Source organism: Physeter macrocephalus, chromosome 12, assembly GCF_002837175.3.
Source record: "Physeter macrocephalus isolate SW-GA chromosome 12, ASM283717v5, whole genome shotgun sequence".
Classification (NCBI taxonomy): domain Eukaryota; kingdom Metazoa; phylum Chordata; class Mammalia; order Artiodactyla; family Physeteridae; genus Physeter; species Physeter macrocephalus.
In genome coordinates, this window is record NC_041225.1 from 27,733,925 (window position 1) to 27,752,602 (window position 18,678).

Genomic DNA, 18,678 nt, shown 5'->3' on the forward strand with positions numbered 1-18,678 from the left:
GCAGGCGGACGCGCAACCACTGCGCCACCAGGGAAGCCCTGCTCTTGACATTTTGAGCACTTTTCTTATATGTCCTGTTGTATCTCCTAAATTACTAGTAATATTTTTCTTTTCCTCGACATGACAAAAAATGACCCAAAGATTTGGTCTTCTCTTAAAACCCAAACTAACAGTTTAAATATTTTTATTGCATACTTAACAATTTTATGGTAATAGCATTAAGACATTTTAGGCAGTTACTTTTTTATACCAAATTTATCACCTACACTTCCACCTCCAACCTGAATTATTGTTATTGATCTATTATTGTGTGTTTTCTGGGTTGTACACTGAGAGTGTCTGGCACAGTTTTATTTATTTATTTATTTATTTATTTTTTGTTTGTTTGTTTTTTTTGTTTTTTTGCGGTACACGGGCCTCTCACCGCTGTGGCCTCTCCCGTTGCGGAGCGCAGGCTCCGGACGCGCAGGCCCAGCGGCCACGGCTCACAGGCCCAGCCGCTCCGCGGCACGTGGGATCCTCCCGGACCGGGGCGCGAACCCGCGTCCCCTGCATCGGCGGGCGGACTCTCAACCACTGCGCCACCAGGGAAGCCCTGGCACAGTTTTAAATGGAGGTGCAGCCCTAGTGTGACAAATAGTGTTTCCATAGCTGTTTGGGAGCAGTGAACGTAAATTTCCGTTGCTGGCGTACTTGAGTTCCATTGTATTCGAGGCTGTGGCGTGAGACGGATCTCCCCAGACTGGTGTGTAGTGGGAGGGGAGAGAGGTTGGATGGGGGGAAGCGGTGTCCACACCACACGACAGGGGCTGCACAGCTGGAGAACTGCATGAGCGGTGTTGGCCTTCATTTGCGTTCCGGTGCTGAGCTCTTGGAGCCACCGCTTTCCTTGTGGAAGGAGGGGAGGGTACTTGTTTTCATGCCCTTAGGACTTTCTGGTTCATAATGAAGAACGGTTTGGCCTTCATATTAAACTCTTTGATCATGGTGGTGCCTTTTATCGTAACCTGGAGCGCTTTTCTCGTGCTTTTGAGTGACTGGCTTTAAGCTGTGGGTGTCTCATCATCTCCCGAATGGCCGGTGGCTGCAGCATTGCGCTTTCTCCACTTTTGTGTTGCCGGAAAGATAAAATGTTACAAGACATAACACCCCAACTAGTCAATTTATGAATTTGGAGTCAAACTGAGATGGACGAAGGGAACCTCAAGAATGAGGACCCCTCCGGGTCCAAGGGGGCAGGTGTGGTTTGTTCAGCCTGTTGGTAGCTGATGACACCTGTGAATAACAGGGTCGCAGGTCAGGGCTGAGGCCCCCTCAGACCATCCTGCGGCAGCATCGGCCTGCGACACTGCACTCCCGCTGCTGCGTGAAGGTTGAAGTTGAGGTTCGGACGAGTGTGGAAGGTGGGCTGTCCCTTGTTCCTGCCAGGTGCCATCGTGTAACATCCGCTTTTTTTGTGCTGGTGAGCGAGGCTGACGGTGGCCTCTTCACCTTTTCTTCACTCCAGTGCCTAGAAGCTTCCCCCCAGGACTTCTGAGTCGGTCAGGAGCTCCTTGGAGCTGTGCAGAGAGGGCAGGGCAGCTGCGTTGGAACACGGGGCAGGGGTGTCAGGTGCTCTCGGTGGTAAAGAGGAGTCATCAGCTGCTTATTAGCCTGTTAGTCTTCCTGACAGTCCGGGATGGCTCTTAACGGTGCCTTTTGACCTGCCGCCTGATTCCTAGGATGCTCCCATTTTTCTGGCTCTGTCTCCAGATGGTTTTCTCTTTAATTTACCCACAGGGTGATGCATACTTCCAACGAGACGTGTCACTTTTTCTGTCCTCCCACGTCAGCCACTTGGTTTTCCACCACCTGACGGCTTTGCCGTTGATTTCAAAGAGCCGCTCATTTTCCCGCATATGTTGGAAGGTGCGTGCTTACATTCCAGGGCCTCTGGTCGTAAAAGCTTATTCTGGAGAACAAACTTGACATTGAGACCCTCGTAGAATTCTGCTGACACCCATCTTTGGCTCATGAAAGAATCAAGATCGAGGTGCCGGCTTAGAGAAGCTGTGCTCTGAGTTAATGGAGTGATTTCAGTGCCTGTATCACGAACGGTGAAGCTCAAGCCGCTGAACCCTGTTTGTCCCGAACCAAGCGGTTCCTGAACAGGATGAAAGGCTAAGCTGTGGAAAATATAATGAAAATATAATGAAAGCTGTGGAACATATAATGAAGGAGAGAATGCTATAGGGATTGAGACTCTGGCTGTGGCACGACATTAGAAAGCGTTTTACTGATGGTCAACCGTGGTGACAGGGACTGTGGTCCATGGTCTTTAGTCACCTTTTTCCTCTGCTATGCTGCACTGTCTCCTTTTGAGTTTTCACTTTTAAGAAATTATGATTTACTTTCAGTGCCTTGTTTCTCATTGGCTTTAGTAGCGGTTAATGTATCTCCTTGCCATCCACCACCCCCTCCAACCTTTCTTTATCCGAGCTCGAGTGGAGGACAAGGGTGATTGAGTTAACGGTCTGCTTTATCAGCCTTGATTCTCCCAGAGTGTTGACTTTTTACACCAGCTTCTATTTTGAAGTCCTGAGTTATTATACCTCAATGTTAAGGAAACAATTTTTAGCACTTGTAATATGCACGAAAGTGACATCCAGATATTAAGACATTGATGTTGAAGTTCTGTCTGATTCAAGGACTACATTTGTCACAAAGTAATGTCTTCTGCCAGATTTAAGATTATATTTATTTATTTAATATTTTAAAATTAATTAATTACTTTGTTTTTGGCTGCGTTGGGTCTCCATTGCTGTATGCGGGCTTCCTCTAGTTGCGGCGAGCGGGGGCTGCTCTTTGTCGCGGTGCGCGGGCTTCTCACTGCGGTGGCTTCTCTTGTTGCGGAGCACGGGCTCTAGGCGCACGGGCTTCAGTAGTTGTGGTGCACGGGCTTAGTTGCTCCACGGCACGTGGGATCTTCCCGGACCAGGGCTCGAACCCGTGTCCCCTGCATTGGCAGGCGGATTCTTAACCACTGCACCACCAGGGAAGCCCCCTATATTTATTTTTATAAATACTTTATAAAAAGAGAAAAATGCCTAGAATTGCAGTCTCTGTTTAGCCAGGACCCTGACCTTTGATTCCTTTTGGGGGAAACAGTTCAGCATCTCTCTGCACTAAAATAGAGTAGCTTTACGACATCATTTTGCAGCAGGCAATAAGCAGGTGTATAAACCCCAGGTCTGCAGCTGATGCATGAGAAGGCTTGACTGAAATCACGGTGGACTGAGTCCAGGTCTGACCTCTGCTGAAATTCACTTATTTTCAGAGAGTCCCAGAGAGTCCGGCAGGAAGAGAGAGGGCCTTTCCTTAGATTCTCCAGCAGCTACCAGAGTGATCACCCTCCACTGTACTTCCCGTAATTCACTTCACTCCAGAGATAAGCTAAGAAAAAGACACTAATTGAAGTAAAAGCAAAATAATGTGGACTAATTAGGAGAAGGTCCGTCTAAATTTGTGTAATCTCTGAATTGTTTAATTAGAAAAAACATAACGCAGCTTTAAAGCTTTGTTACTTTCAGCTGCAGGGTGGCTCAGACTAAGCTCATATCTGTCCTTGGGGTTCCCACATTAATGAATAAATTAAAAAGTGTAATTAGTGCTACTAGGGTGCCTTTAGCTGTAAGGAACAGAAAACCTGAGGAGAAGCGGCTTACACAATAGGAGACACTTAACCACGCATGTACTAGAGGTCCAGAGGCTCGCGGCAAAAGCTGCAGAGGTTCCAGAGTTGCAGCCCAGCAGCTTGTGGGGGTCACTGAGGGCTCATCTTCTCAGGGCTCCGCTGCCTCTTCCTCAGCACGTTGACTTTCGGCCTCGGGCTTGTTTCCTTAAGACGTTACTTAGGCTCTGGGTGGTACATGGAGACACGTCAACATCCACAAGAAGGAGAGAGAGACCGTTTCCTCCCCTGAGACTTTTGCAAATAGTGAGAAAAGTCTTTACTACATATTGCTGAATCAGTGAACGAGTCAGTGATTCGCATCACATCAATTATTCTGTGAAAGAATGTGCTTTTTTTTTTTGCGGCACGCGGGCCTCTCACCGCTGTGGCCTCTCCCGTTGCGGAGCACAGGCTCCGGACGCGCAGGCTCAGCGGCCACGGCTCACGGGCCCAGCCGCTCCGTGGCACGTGGGATCCTCCCGGACCGGGGCACGAACCCGCGTCCCCCGCGTCGGCGGGCGGCCTCTCCACCACCGCGCCACCAGGGAAGCCCCCTCTCTCTTTGCTTCTTTAAAGGACTTTGACACAGGTTGACTGCGACTAGATCTAACATGTGGCGTATTTTCTCCCCAGAAACCAGCCGAGATAGTGAAAGAAGAGACACATAGTCACATGCCTAATTTTGAAAGCATCAAGGTGAGTTAATTCTACTTTTATTTTGTGCTTGACGGCTTGAGGCTAAGGCGCCTTTTTATCCTTTTAACATGTTGGGTGGAGCTCTTGTTTGATGGAGAAGGGGTCAGAGAGCCAAGTCATTCCAGGATACGAATCAGCATAGGGTTGGACCAGAGTGTTCCTCTTCTGCAGGCTGTACCTCACATCAGGTCTCTTGTGTGCCAGAAATTACAGGAGTAGTTTTCATGGCTTCTACACTAGTCTTCACCACCTTTTACTATACTTCCAGTCACAGACTGAAAAGCTTTTTTTCCCAACGTCTTTCAAGATATATTTTTAGAGGGGGAGGAAGGAGAGGAAGGAAGGAGAGGGGAACGATGGCAGCAGGCGTGGGAGGCTCCGCTGTCCCGGTTACCTTGGACATTGGTTTTGTGGGTAGTCAGTGTTGTGTAAACGGCACATCTTGGCTGAGGACATGTGCAGCACACGCTCTGTAGATGGCAGCATGAGCTAGCGCAGAACGCGCTGTGTGGTTTGTGTTTGTCCAGTTGCTTTACGTGTGCCGTCAATGCAGGAAGCATGTTTCTTTCCATGGTACGTGATGAGATTACGTGACTAATCTGTATAAAATATGTGTATCGGGAAAACAAAATTTACTTTAAATTTTTTAATCGAGGGATAGTTCACAACTAAAACTTGTATATTTTTAAGGTGTACAATTTGATATACGTATCCATTGTGAGATAAGCACCGTAATCAAGCTAATTAACCTAGCCGTGTGTGTGTGTGTGTGTGTGTGTGTGTGTGTGTGTGTGTGGTGAGAACATTCAAGACAAAATTTACTTTAAATGTACAATTTACAAATATGCAATTCATGTAGCTAAGAAGCAGACTTTTGGGAGCTTTAAAATTCTGTCTCTGGATTTTCTTTTCAAGGTGGTTTCTTGCTTTAAAATTTTTGGCCCCAGGCAGGAGGTCATGTAACAAATCTGGGCTCTTGAGTCTGTTCTGATGACAGACTATGAAGAAATCTGTGGATGTGGTGGCGTCGCAGGTGATCCTCTCCTGCTCTGAGACGTGCCCCGCGGTATCCTGGCTCCGCGTTTAAGAAGAGGGAGGAGAGCCGGCTCCTGGGTCTTGCCCACCTTGGAAAGGGGCTTTATGGGAAAGGACGTGGGTCCTTAGGAAGTTTGTTCGGGTTTTTCAACATGAAAGGAGTTTATGATCTGAAACAGACAGTTAGAGGACATAATCTTTCAGACGATTCTCTTTCCTTCCTTATAGTCTTAAATATTTCAGACCAGGAGGAAGTGTTCAGGGAAAGGTATACTCTCTGTGTCTGGATGGTTAGGGAAGCCTTTCAGATGTGCAGGGACAAGGATGCTCACGGCGGCTGACGAGTGTAAGACCGTGTCTGGGGGTGGGAAGGCGGCGGTCCCGGGGCACTGGGTGTCGAGGGGCCAAAGGTCACCTGCTTGCTTCGGGGTCGTGGAGGAAAGGGTGCCGTTACGATTCAGCCATGGAGTAGCCGAATGCCATGTTTTAATGGAAATATGGCACCGGTGTATTTTGCCTGCGTTGAGTTTTTACTATCACTTGGATATCTGTGCACACTGGCTGTGGACATTCATCATCTATGCTTTGCTGACTTGTTCTGTAAATGTATCTCCTCGGGCCTCTGGGAGCATCTTGTGCGTTAGCAGCTGACGTCAGTCAGTAGACTTAATTTCTTAGCGTGAATCAGAGGGTTTTTCTCAATGCCAGCAATATCATTGGAATAATGGCAAATCCAAGCGCCTCGTTTGCAGATATCTGGGTTAAGAACCTAAGCTTTGGGGGAAGGAAGGTGATAAGGAGCAACTGAGCCTCCTTCTCTTTGCCCAAACACGGATGACTTATGTCAGGCAGAAGGGCTGGATCGAGCAGACGCATCTTCACGGAGCCTTTGCCGTGGGCTGGGCACGTGCTGGCCCCTGTCACTCACGTCCCAGCTCACCCACACATCACTCTTCCAGGTGGTGTCAATCCCCACTTTATAGACTCAAAACCAGTGAGATGGAGAGATCTGAGAGGGAATCTACCGCGCCAGCAGTTAGGAGGCAGGGTGCTTGGCTTTGAACCCAGTTTTGAACGATTCCAAAGCCTGTGTTTCCTCCCCAGCGAACCACGCGTCGGATTCCTCAGAGGAGACATCCCCTGCGTCATGCTTCCTGGTCTGCCCCTCCCAAGACAGGTGCTCTGTGATGTTCAGGGCTGGGTTCATGGTGTGTGTCTCTCCAAGATGTTTTCGTTCTGTCAGGTCCACAGGACTCCGTCTCTGCTTTAGTCCGAGCTGAACAAAAACTTCGCTGGTGTGAAACGCCCCGTGGAGTTGAAGGTCGTCGCCCTAAAATCTAGCCCATGCTTTCATGGGCTCAGAAAGAGAGCAAGCATTGTATAAGCATGGCAGTAGCTAGTAATACTAATAAAAAGAAATACGACTCAGTTAACACTTCCTGGCTGATAGGCCACAGTGGTCTGTGTCTCTCAGTGAACTGTGGTTTTACTTGGCATTTCATTTGTCTGTTCACTTGAAAAATTGATCCCGTGATATGTATTTGACATTGAATATATAGATTTCTCAGGTGTGTGGCTTCTGGCTTGACCACCTCTCCCAAACAGATCGTGAAATCCTTAAGGGGCTGATATACCTCCTTTACGGTGTCTAGGACAGTGTCTTATAGGAAGTAGGTGCTTCATAACTTTTGTGGACTCGCTTCACGTTACCTGTGACTAAGTTGCTTAAACCGAAGTATATGATCCTGGGGTAAAATGGTAATGACCTTCCGAAGTTGTAAGACAGCATGTTGTTATGAACATTATTTAAAAATACATATTTTATTTCTGATGTTGGATCACAAGGGTTTCTGTTTCATTTTGTTAGGATTTTTTTAATGGTAAACTATATACAGCATAAAATTTGCCATTTTGACTGTTTTTAAGTGTACTTTAAAAAATTCAATAGTGCCATTAAATTCAGGGACATTAGGGACATTTTCAGTGTTGTACAAGCATCACCACAATCTATAGCCAAACTTTTTCATCTCCCAAACAGAACCTCTGTGAGCATTAAGCGCTGTTTCCCCGTTTCCCCTCCTCCAGACCTGACTCTGCTGTCATTTATGCATTTAAAACAACCTCCGACCAAAGGAGCTATTTAGATGTAGGTATTAGGAGCAGGTCCCAGTCACCCCGGCCCAGGGAATTTCAGACAAGTGCATTTATTTTGTCATTATGTATGTCACGGGCACAGAACTGGGTGAAATCAAAATCAAACACCAAAGTGGACCCGTGCTGTGACATTCCTTCATTCTCAGAATGCTTTAAATATGTTAATTACACAGTCTGGACAACTCTGCGGATATCTGACACTTTAATAATGTTTTCCTTCTTAAAAAATGGAATGTTACTGACATCAATTAACTAATTTGAAACTTTATGTGAACTTATAAAGATGACATGTGTACTTTTCCCCTTTACCTATTTCAAACTGCCTTCCTGACACACATTTTTAATTAAATTGGGTGCTTGAAAACTGTCTGCATTGAGGTAGACTGCAATTTCTCCAGTCCTTTTAGTGCCTGATTTGTTTGGATCCATTGATTGTAAGGCAGTTTATGTGCAAGCAGAACTTTTTAATTAAAGCTGCCTGCTAAGTTCGTAAAACAATGTGTAAAAATTTTGAAAAGATTCAGTCCCTTTCCAGAGGGCCGCGAAGCTGAATCTGCGGCCCATGTGTTTAGCGCTGTCCAAGCCTGGCAGGAATCCCCGTCTGCAGGCAGGTCTGCGCAGCAGTGGTCCGGCCTCTGGGACTCTAAGCCTTTTAATCTGACTCTGAGATCTGGGCTATCAACATTTCAATCGGTTTTTAGCTTTTCCTACCTTCAAAAAGGCTATACATATAAAAATTTCATGGGTAGTTTTATGTATTCATGAAGCAAAGAGGGAGAGAGATTGACTTTAATATTTTGGGTGCTTGAGTTTTTCTTCTGTGGAGATTATCTTGGCACTTTCTACCTCCTTTTGTGCTGTTTCCTGTGATGGACTAAGTTTCGTGAAGGAAGAGTTCATTTTACTGTATTCTGAGCACCTTTCACATCGCCTGGCACGCAGGAGTATGTGGTCTTGAATTTGATCAAGCACCTTGAGCACAGGAGGTGACTATTGTGTAGTTGTGGCGGCAGCTTCGGGGCAGTCTGAAGACCTCTGGCCCAGAGGCGGGCTTATGGCAAAGCCAGGGCCGCGAAGTGATTCCCAGTAGAGAGGACTAAAACTGCAGCTGAATAGTCAGTGAATCTCCAGAGACTGTGTCTTAAGAAGTAATCAAAGCCTCGACCTTTCTCTACAGGAAGGTTAAACTCTCTTTGGAAAATATTATAAAGTCAAAAGACAATCAAAGTATGGAAGAAACTATTTGCAACACAAATTAAATTTTCTTAATTTTTAAAGAGCTCCCAAAGCCATTAATATAACCCTATTAAAGAAAGGCAAATGAGACACATAGGAAATCCACAGAGAAGAATACAGATCTCCAAAAGATGTAAGAAAATATACCCATGTTATTCCTAATTAAAGAAATGCAAACAATAAACAATGAGTTTATTTTAAAACTTAGATTGACAATGTCCAGCGCTGGGAAGATGCAGGAAGGCAGTGATGCTTCTGAACAGGGCCAGAGTGTAAATTGGTGCAGCCTTTTGGGGAGAGAATTTTGCTCTTTCTATTAAAATTAAATCTGCACATGTTTTTTTAACCATTTCCATTGCTAGGAATAGTCCACAAATGTACTCATAAGTGACAAAAACTAGAAACAAATGAGATATTCACCCTTTGGGGTTGGTTGATTAATATATGCTTCATCCACGCAATGGAAAACACTGCAGCTGTGAAAACAGTAAGGTAGACCCATGTGTACTGAGGGTCAGGGCTCCAAAATATTATATTAACTGAAAAAAAAAAATCAAGCTGCAACCGAGGATATAATAGGCTGTATTTGGTATAAAAATGTGGAGCAAGATGCACACTTTGTTGTAAAGCAGCAACGAACACACCATATTGTAAAGCAATTATACTCCAATAAAGATGTTGAAAAAATAAAAACAAAAAAAAACAACAAAAAAAACCCAAAGAGTTTAGAATGGGAAAAGGGGTAGTGCTTGATGAAATGGAAGGGAAAGAGGAGGCACAAGACCGCAGACACGGTAGCAAGGATGGGGTCAAGGCTTGAGCCCCAAGTCCTGAGTGATATTTACAGCAAGAAAGAACTTGACCCAACCAGGAAGGTGAGAGGAGATAGGGAAGGTCGGGGATTTATTTGACAAGAATACCCTTCTTGCAGATAGTTGATTACTATGTTTATTTTTTTAATAATAGGAAAAAGAAGATGAAAGGCTTTATGAAGATAATGAAAGGAAGGTTTGTATCAACAGATTCTGTAGTTTTGTGTTTCCTCTTCTGAAGACAGACCTTACAAGACAATCAGAGGGTTCCAAAACCTTGTCAGGTGCTTGTTAGAAATAGAACAGCATCTGCATCATACGCCATCGCTCCGTTCCCCAGAGGCAGAAAACAGACTCAGAGGAAAAGAAACGCTAAGGCACTTCAAGCAGGTGGATGGATCCACTGTAAGGGCAGATAAAAAAAGAGGGCAGGGAAGACTCCTTTAGGGTCATGTATCAGGTGACTGCCCCCCAAGTCATCTGCCATCAGGCACCCGGGACACTCACCTGGGGTGTCCAGGAAGTCAGGGAACCCACACCCTTCCTGCTCTGGGGCTCAGGAGGGAACGTGTCCCCAGGGTGAGGGCACCGGAGGAGGGCGGGCTTCCCGTAGCCACGAGGCTCACGGCCCCCTGGGAAGGCAGGGCTCTGGCCAGGCAGCTGGCCCCCCGTGGCCGGCGGAGGCACGTCTGGCTCCGTGGTGTTGCTCTCCAGGAGCTGTGTCCTAGGTAGAGTCAAGATCTCTCTGTTACTTGTTAAATGATTAAGTGGTCATAATGATTTTTGTCTGAGTACATCAGATTTTATTTATTTGTTCCTAATTTCACTTAGACGCCTCATCACTCCATAAAAATAAAACAAAACAACACAAACAAACAAAAACTTGGGCCATAAATACTGATGTTTGGGAAGGTTACCTAATCAAAGCCAGCATATGGAAGCCACTTGGGATTTGACATCGGATTGGCCTAGCGCTGTATGCTCATCTGTCACTCACCCTGTGTGACCTTGGGAAAACCCCTTAATATTTCACAGCCTCAGTTTCCTCTGCTGCAAGTTTGTTGTTCGATAGTTTATAACCCAATCAATATTTTATCCATATTAGCTCCAGGATTAGAGCTAATATGGATAAGATATTCTCGATGCTATGCTTTCTATTTATGTTATTAGAAATAACGAATCGTAGGAGAACCCTGACAGTGTCTGGGGAGAGAGCACACGCGTGAGCTACAGTTCTGTTTGTGAATATGTTTCTAACATGCAGATGTGCACGCAGCCATATAAAAGAGCACGAATTCCAGTTTTAGTGCCGCTATTAATATGCAGGTGTCCTTTGTTAAGTAATTTTACCTCTCTGCACCTCATTCATTCAATCAACAATTATTTTACACATTTACAGGTTTACTTACCTCGAAGGAATCAATTGAGACAATGGATTTGAAAGTTCTCGAAAAGCATATCTATGTGTAAAACGATGTTTATATTATTTATATTTAAGCTAAATAATGAAAGTACATGTTTTCCAATTGGAAAGTAGACACTGGGTTGTTCCCACTCTTACCTCTTGTTGAAATCAGTGTAATCAATTTTACCTGGCATTCCATCCTTTGGAAAGAACTCTCAGCGACCAGCCTGTGCTGGAAAGATCGTAGTGTGTGTTCCCCGTGATGTCCCTGTAAATTTAAGTAACATCCACTTGGCTTTTAGTGTCCAAGTGATTCTCTGGAAAATTTATCATTTGTTTGGTGTAGGTGTTACTTGCTCTTTTAATGGGAATGTTTTACCAAACACAGTGGATGAAGAGTGTAGACTTTGGACACATGTCAACTGTGTCGTGAACTCAGTTTCACTTCCCTGAGCCTCAGTTTCTTTATTTGGAAAACTGGGATAATTTCTAACTTGTGAAGTCAGTATAAAGATTAGAAATAGTCGTAAAGTGCCGTATACAGTGCGCTGAGAGTTAATTATGGCTACTATTATTACTGTTATTCTCCAGTCTCATCATGGTTTCTAGCAGAGGTTTCAGGTCCTGCGAAGCGGGAGTTTGAATTTATATTTTCATTTTTCTCAGCATCAGGCGCATATACTTACAGTTGGCATTAATTGTATTTTTAAGTTGAATTTTCTTCTATGATATCTCATGTTTTAACATTAAAAATATCAAACTATAAACAATTCATATTTATTGTAGAATTATTAGCAAATACAGACAAGGAAAAAGTAAAAACATTGAATTCCTGTTTAGAATCTGATTTCACTTTTGTGTATATTCTTCAAGACTGTTTTCCTTTTATTGTTTCATGTAGCATATTAACGGGATCGTTGACTTTGCTGATGATAGAAAAGTTTATTTGAACAAGCACCATGAATCAATATTGAGGATAGTTTTAACATTTAACATTTTTTCTCAATACGCTCAGAATGCTGATTTTATTCATTTGAAATAAATTTAAACATTTTGAACAAAGCTGCCATTCACATTAAAAAAAAACCAAAACACCAAAGAAACCGACTTATGAATCAGGTGCTTGCATTGAATTCTTCCAGAGCAACGTTACTAGTTTCCCTTCTTGGGTGTCATCTGTTTTGACCGTTTACTCTCATGCCAGCATTAAAAAAGAGAGTTTTATTTCTCTTTTACTGGAATAGTCAATTTGATTTCTCATTGGTTATATTTTTGTGATTGTAGTGAAAAATTGAGAGCCTTAAGAAGAGTACAGTTGACCCTTGAACTGGACGGGTCCACTTATGTGCAGCTTTTTCAGCAGTGAACATTAGGCTGCTGCACAGCCCCGCCGTGGTCGTGTGAGTCCCTGGATGTGGAACCTCGGATCGGGAGGATTGGCAACCCTAACCCACAAGTTGTCCAAGGGTCGACCGTAAACAGTTGGCATCATTTAGCCAGTAATACATTTAAAAATGTAAACTAAAGTTTAAGTCATGAAACTAGATGTGCAATTCCGCTGTTTCTATCCTGCGTTGGCTGATAATAACTGAAACCCAACATCAACAGAGGACTCTCAGGCAGCCTGGTGTGCGGGTTGGTGGTTTGATTTTATTCTGCGCTGTAGGACGTAATCAGAACACGTGGACCACTCTTGACTGATGGGCGTCCAGACGGGTTGCCATAGTGACAGGTTCTGGGTACAAAGTGTGTAAGAAGCTGAAATGATAATAGTGAAACTTTTTTTCAAAGGCTTCAAAAATCAAGTATAATTTGATTCATAAGTGTGCTATCACTGAAAAAACATTTCTTAGATGAGGTTTTTAGCGCGTATATTCTTTGATCGATGAGATGTTCTGTCACCTTGTAGAGGCGCATTTTGTACGTTTTACGACAACGTTGTGTATGATTAGATCAAGTTGAAGTCCCTTCAGATGCGTGTTGAAGGCAACATTAGGCCAGACCTCAAAACCTGTTGAGCATATTATGTATTAAATGCTGTCAGTGGGATGGAGAAATAGTAGATATTGTCTCTGCCTTTGAAGCATTTATAATTTAGCCCGCTGGAAAAGCGAGAGAGAAAAAGTACCCAGCAACACATGAATGGAGCTTACCTCTGTTTAAATTTGTTCCTTGGGACATATGTAAACTTAAAAAGATGTATACTTGAGTGTCACTTGTTCTGTTAAAATCTTGATGGTTGTAAATGGAAACATTGAGAACATAAGCATAAATTGAGAATCTGCTCTCTAGTGTTTGATTTGACAGTGGAGCACGGAGGATCATTTTGTCCTAGGTTATTGCCCTAGAGGCTAGAATTAACGTAAGGCGTCCTTCAAGGGCAAGGCTTGTATTCTGCACATGCGGTGGACTTCATAGTTTAATCTTCTTGTCCAAGAATGCCTTTTAATAGTGCTGGGCTGTTGAACCAGAAGTAGCAGTGCCCAGGTGAGAAAAAGTGGCCAGGGTACCTTCAGATGATGGCTGGCCTTGCCGTGCATGAGTGTGTAGCCTCAGCCTCAAGGAGGATGCTGGTGGTCGCTTTCCTCCCTGAGTCCGCACTTCCTTTGAGCTGAGGGGGGCGGGGCCGGCCCCCCATCCTTCTCCCGAAGAAACGCGACTTCTAAGTTTTCACTTCTGGCCCGATCTTCCGCTCTTTCCCTAACGCTGTGTCTCTCGTTAGTTCGCGAGTCACCTCTTCCAAGAAAATCTTAAATTACCCTTTGTGGCCATTTCTTAGTGCTCTCTTCTTTTGGCAATCATACACACTATTTTAATCCTGTCATTTTTTCTGATTACCCTCCAAGTTATCGTGTGTGTGCTTTCAAGTTTTTCAACAACTCCCTCCACGCCTGCTGTGCATTTTTCCTGCGAGGCGGCAGTGCCTTCTGTAGGGGCCCTGTCTTCTGCTCAGACTTTCCCCCTCCTTCTCTGCCAAAGAGCATGAATTGTTCAAAAAAAATCCTTAACAAACCTGGGCCTCCTGGGACTAGAATTTGGCATGAGAAGGAGATCTTGTCCCCTCAGAGCTGCAGTGCCTTCTGTAGGGGCCCTGTCTTCTGCTCAGACTTTCCCCCTCCTTCTCTGCCAAAGAGCATGAATTGTTCAAAAAAATTCTTAACAAACCTGGGCCTCCTGGGACTAGAATTTGGCATGAGAAGGAGATCTTGTCTCCTCAGAGCTTTTAGTCTTCGGTGTTTCATGTGGTTGAAACGTTGGAAATTTCAAAGCATTATGACTTTGGGTGGAGTCATAACAACAAGAAAACTGGAAAGCAAAATAAGACAATGGGTAATTTTGGTGCAATAGAGAGCAGGGGTTATCTATCATTGATGAATGCTGTGTGCTTATTTTCTTATAAAAAAGTCATGTTCTGTTTTGCATTTTGGTTTTCTTGTCATCGTGACTCAACTTCAAATCAAAACCTCATGAGAGGGCTTCCCTGGTGGCGCAGTGGTTGCGCGTCCGCCTGCCGATGCAGGGGACGCGGGTTCGTGCCCCGGTCCGGGAAGATCCCACGTGCCGCGGAGCGGCTGGGCCCGTGAGCCGTGGCCGCTGAGCCTGCGCGTCCGGAGCCTGTGGGAAAGGCCGCAGCAGTGAGCGGCCCGCGTACTGCAAACAAAACAAAACAAACTCATAAGATGAGGGGTTTTGAAAGGAATGGGCTCTTCCTGTCATATGTACCTCTGCTTCAAGTTGGCTGCCTAGGCTAGGAAATGGTGTACTTTGTCCCAGATAAGATCAGATAAAAAAGTGACTTGCTGATATGTTTCTGGCTGTAAAATGAATGATAAGACAGTGAAACCTTTTAAAAAATAATCAAAGTAATCGTTTCTATCAATTGACATAAATCATATTTAAGTGATTTAACGTACTTAACAAATGCTGGGCTCAGGACATGAGGCATTTTCCATTGCCTGCAGCTACTGATGAAAACACCATTAAGCATCTTGCTGAAATAAAATGCATGCCAAATCCAAAACAGCAGTTTACTCCTGTTGTGATCAGGCAAAATCAGTAGAGGGATTTCATTTAATTACCTTTGTCAGAAATGCCAATAAAGGCAGGGAGCTTTTGATGTCGCATTGTCTCTCACTCAGGATTTTTGTGACAAAATGCAAACGGCATTGGTTCTTTAATTGATGTTTGAAATTCATTGCCTCTGCCCAGTAGCTTTGCTATTTTTTTCTTTTGATTATCTTGATACCACTTTGTCCCCGCAGCTAAGTGTTTTATTGCTTCCCTAAGAGACAAGGTTAATATTAAGCCGCACTGGAGTCTCAAAAGCTAAGTGTAAGTCATCAATAATGCCAAGTGGGATGTGGTGAATTAACAAAATTTTTAGAGAATTACATGGCTTCAGAAAAGTATAACACTTGGATTCCTCGCTACATAGGAGATCCATTTGGATTCAAGCAGAAAGAGAAATGTTCACTGTTGGATAGAAGAGGTGCCTTATCTTCAGTACAACTGTAGGTATATATTCTGTGTAACACTCTTCATCAATAAAACAGAAGGTATTGAACTGATGTTTGACAACAGAACAGACACGAATAAACCAATCTAACTTTTCACACGGTGGGCTCCATCCGAACACTTTTGTTGAATTCGTCCAATTTTAGAAATGACGTTTAGGGACCCGAAGGAGGAGATGAAGTGGCTGCAGTCTGGCCTAGAGAAGTAGCAAGTGAAAAAATACCAGCAAGTTATAAGAGGAGCGTGCTCTGGGGACCTGCTGCCAGCATGGTGATTATAGCTAATGTCTGTGTCGTATCCTTGGAATTTGCTGAGAGCGTAGATCTGAGGTGTCCTCACGCCACGCAGAGCAAGGTGGTGATGTGAGGTGATGGATGTATTAATCACCTCGAGTGGGGGAATCATTTCATGATCTGTACATCCATTAGAGCGTCCTTAGAAAACATGACGCTGTGCAAAACTAAATATATACCATGTTTACTCGTCCATCACACCTCAGTTAAGCTGGAGGAAAAGATTAGCAAATGTGGGCCAGTTTGCACCACCACAAGCTTCGCTGCCTTTGCCCCTGGTTCTAGGCTAAGGACTCACGAGGCCCTCCGAGTGCCCCTTTGCCAGGGGACTCAGAATCCCTCTCAGCGACCGCGGGGCTGGTGCTTCCTGCCGCTGTCCCAGCAGCGGCCTGGGCTCCCTTCCTGCCACCCTCCCAGCAGACCACCTGCCCTCTAAGCCTCTGCCTCTGGGCAGGGTGCAGAATCAAGGCAGCGCGCGTAGGATGTAATGTCGCCGGGCCCTCTCAGATGGGCTCCCGCTTTGTTTGTTGACCTTGGCAGTGTACAAAAGGAAGGAGGGAAAACGAAGCCAGATGCTCAGGTAGGTTCACTGCTGCTCACCAGCCTGTGTTAGGCCGTCCATTGATTAGTTTGTTTTTCTCATTCACCGGTTGTCCACAGTATTATGTGTTATAGAAAATTGATTTTAAGCAGATGAACAGAACTCTTACTTCGGGCCATCTGCTAGGACCCAGATGAGGACAGCGCTGAGATTTTGCCGTGAGCAGACTCTTAATGAAAAGCGTCAGCAGACGTACCTCCGCGAGGTGAGAGCGAGAAACTTGACGGAACTTCTGCCCAAGTAGCAGGAGCAGGGGGCGCAGAGCAAGGAGAAAGGATCCCCCCTAGAGCCGCACGTTGTCCTCTTAGCTGCGAGTCTGGCCCTGGAACATGGGGCACCGTCATCCGTTTCCGTTCTCCGTGCGTGGGCATCTCGTCACACTTCCGTTGGCCTCAGGTGGAGGGTTTTTATTAAAATAGGACCACATAATACACAAACCATTGCAGTAACAAAAGGAAAGGGTTTTATTCGTATTTACTTGGTTTTCCACCTGTGTTGTAGAGATGCTGTCTATAACTTTTAAAACACATGAATTATTTTTAATTATGAGAATTACGTGGTCCGTCTACAATGTTTTTGTAAGGTACCAAACAACCTAAGGTTTAGGTCTGTGCAATGTAGTCAGGGCCATAAATGTAATTTTTGGAAACGAAAAGTAACGTTTTAAATTTGCATTTCTGGGAAAGCCTAATGAGAAACCTTTATTGGCTGCCTACACCACCTTCTGTAAAGGTACTTTTAGGTGAATTTATTACTTAGCTACCCGAAATTGACAGCCATATTTTGGAGGAAAAAAATATCTTTTCCCATGAGGAGTTGAGTGGAGAGAAAATCAGATACGTGAAGAGGAAAGGGGCTGGGAGGTCCACGGGCGCTTTGAACTGACAAGTGGGACTGTTCAGGCCCCTTTTGTTGATTCCACCTACCTTCTGTGAACCTGGCAGCTTCTCCCCAAGAGAGACCTAAGATGAGAAATAGCAGAGGGTCCTTGGGACTCAGAGCCGAGGTCTGCTGTTGAGATTGCGTGGAGGTGCCGTCCCCGTGACCGTGTAACAGTGATTCAAGTCAAGGCGTGTTTCTTATCTGTTCATCTTCAGGGTTTGTCTATACTGATATTTGAAGGAGGGGAATCCATGGCAGTGCAAAAAATAGTTCTATAAATAAATTCACATTTCTGCTGTAAATAGAGTGAGTAGGAAGGGACAAGCTTTTTTGAAGTTGTAATATATCAAAAAGCAGATTTACACCTTGCGTTGAAATGCGTTCGATAATGCATTTCACAGATTGGTAAATATTGTAGGCACAGAACATGTACGAATTTTGGCAAGCTGTGCGTTTATTTGGGGGGCAGCAAAGTGATCCCAGACATCCTTCAGTGCCATCCTCTGTGTCGGAAGCCTGTGTGACATTCAGCATTCTCTGTCACTACCGCCCAAACATGTATCACAAAGTCTACACACCTATACCTGGTAAATAAGCCTGCATTAGACCAGCCGTTGACTCCCTGACCCTGCCGTCTGTCTGTGGAATATATTGGGTCTATGGGATCTTCAAACGCTGTGCCAGAAGCACTCCGAGAAATGATTCTTCTCCAGTGCTTTCCTACTACGGAGGAAGAAATGGAAACATCTCTTTGCTTCTTTCAATACTGTAATCTTTGGTAATTTCCCTGTCGCAACAGAAGTATTTTAAACCGACTCCAAATCTCCAGTGAGGGTATACTCCACATTCAGTATCTATTCAGGTGTAAAAGACTCTGTGCAAAGTTCAGACACAGAAAGATGCAGTAAGATGCAGACTTATCACCCGATTCGTGAATTGCTGCTCTCCTGAGTCTGGCAGAAAGGCTGCAGGCGTGGGGAGGGGGAGGCTAGCAAATGGGAAGGGGGTTAGGACTGTATTTCTAATGCAAAGTTTCTCTTCTTTCTTGCTATATATAAAAATACGCAATTAAAAAATAAAAAATCAGATTGAAAATTAAAGTAATAAAAAGCTATCTTCGTAGGTGAAGCTGGTGACTTCTTTTTCCGAATTCGTGTTCAGAAATTCTCCTTGCAAATGGTGAGCTTGGAAGTTGGGACTGAGTTTATTTTAGGTCTTGGAGGTTTGATGTGTAAAGTGATAATGGACTCAGGGTACCGCTATTAGAACTAATGCACAAGCATCTTTTTTTTTTTTTTTTTTTTCCGGTACGCGGGCCTCTCACTGTTTCGGCCTCT

General features: G+C 44.5%; 1 protein-coding gene across 1 annotated transcript in view; it reads left to right on the forward strand.

Moving 5' to 3' along the window:
- The window catches only part of DCDC2C (doublecortin domain containing 2C), a 97,902-nt gene that overhangs the window by 53,769 nt on the left and 25,455 nt on the right, over positions 1–18,678 (forward strand). The window contains 1 exon segment of the mRNA XM_024118560.1: positions 4,346–4,408. Coding sequence (XP_023974328.1) covers positions 4,346–4,408 — 63 coding nt within the window.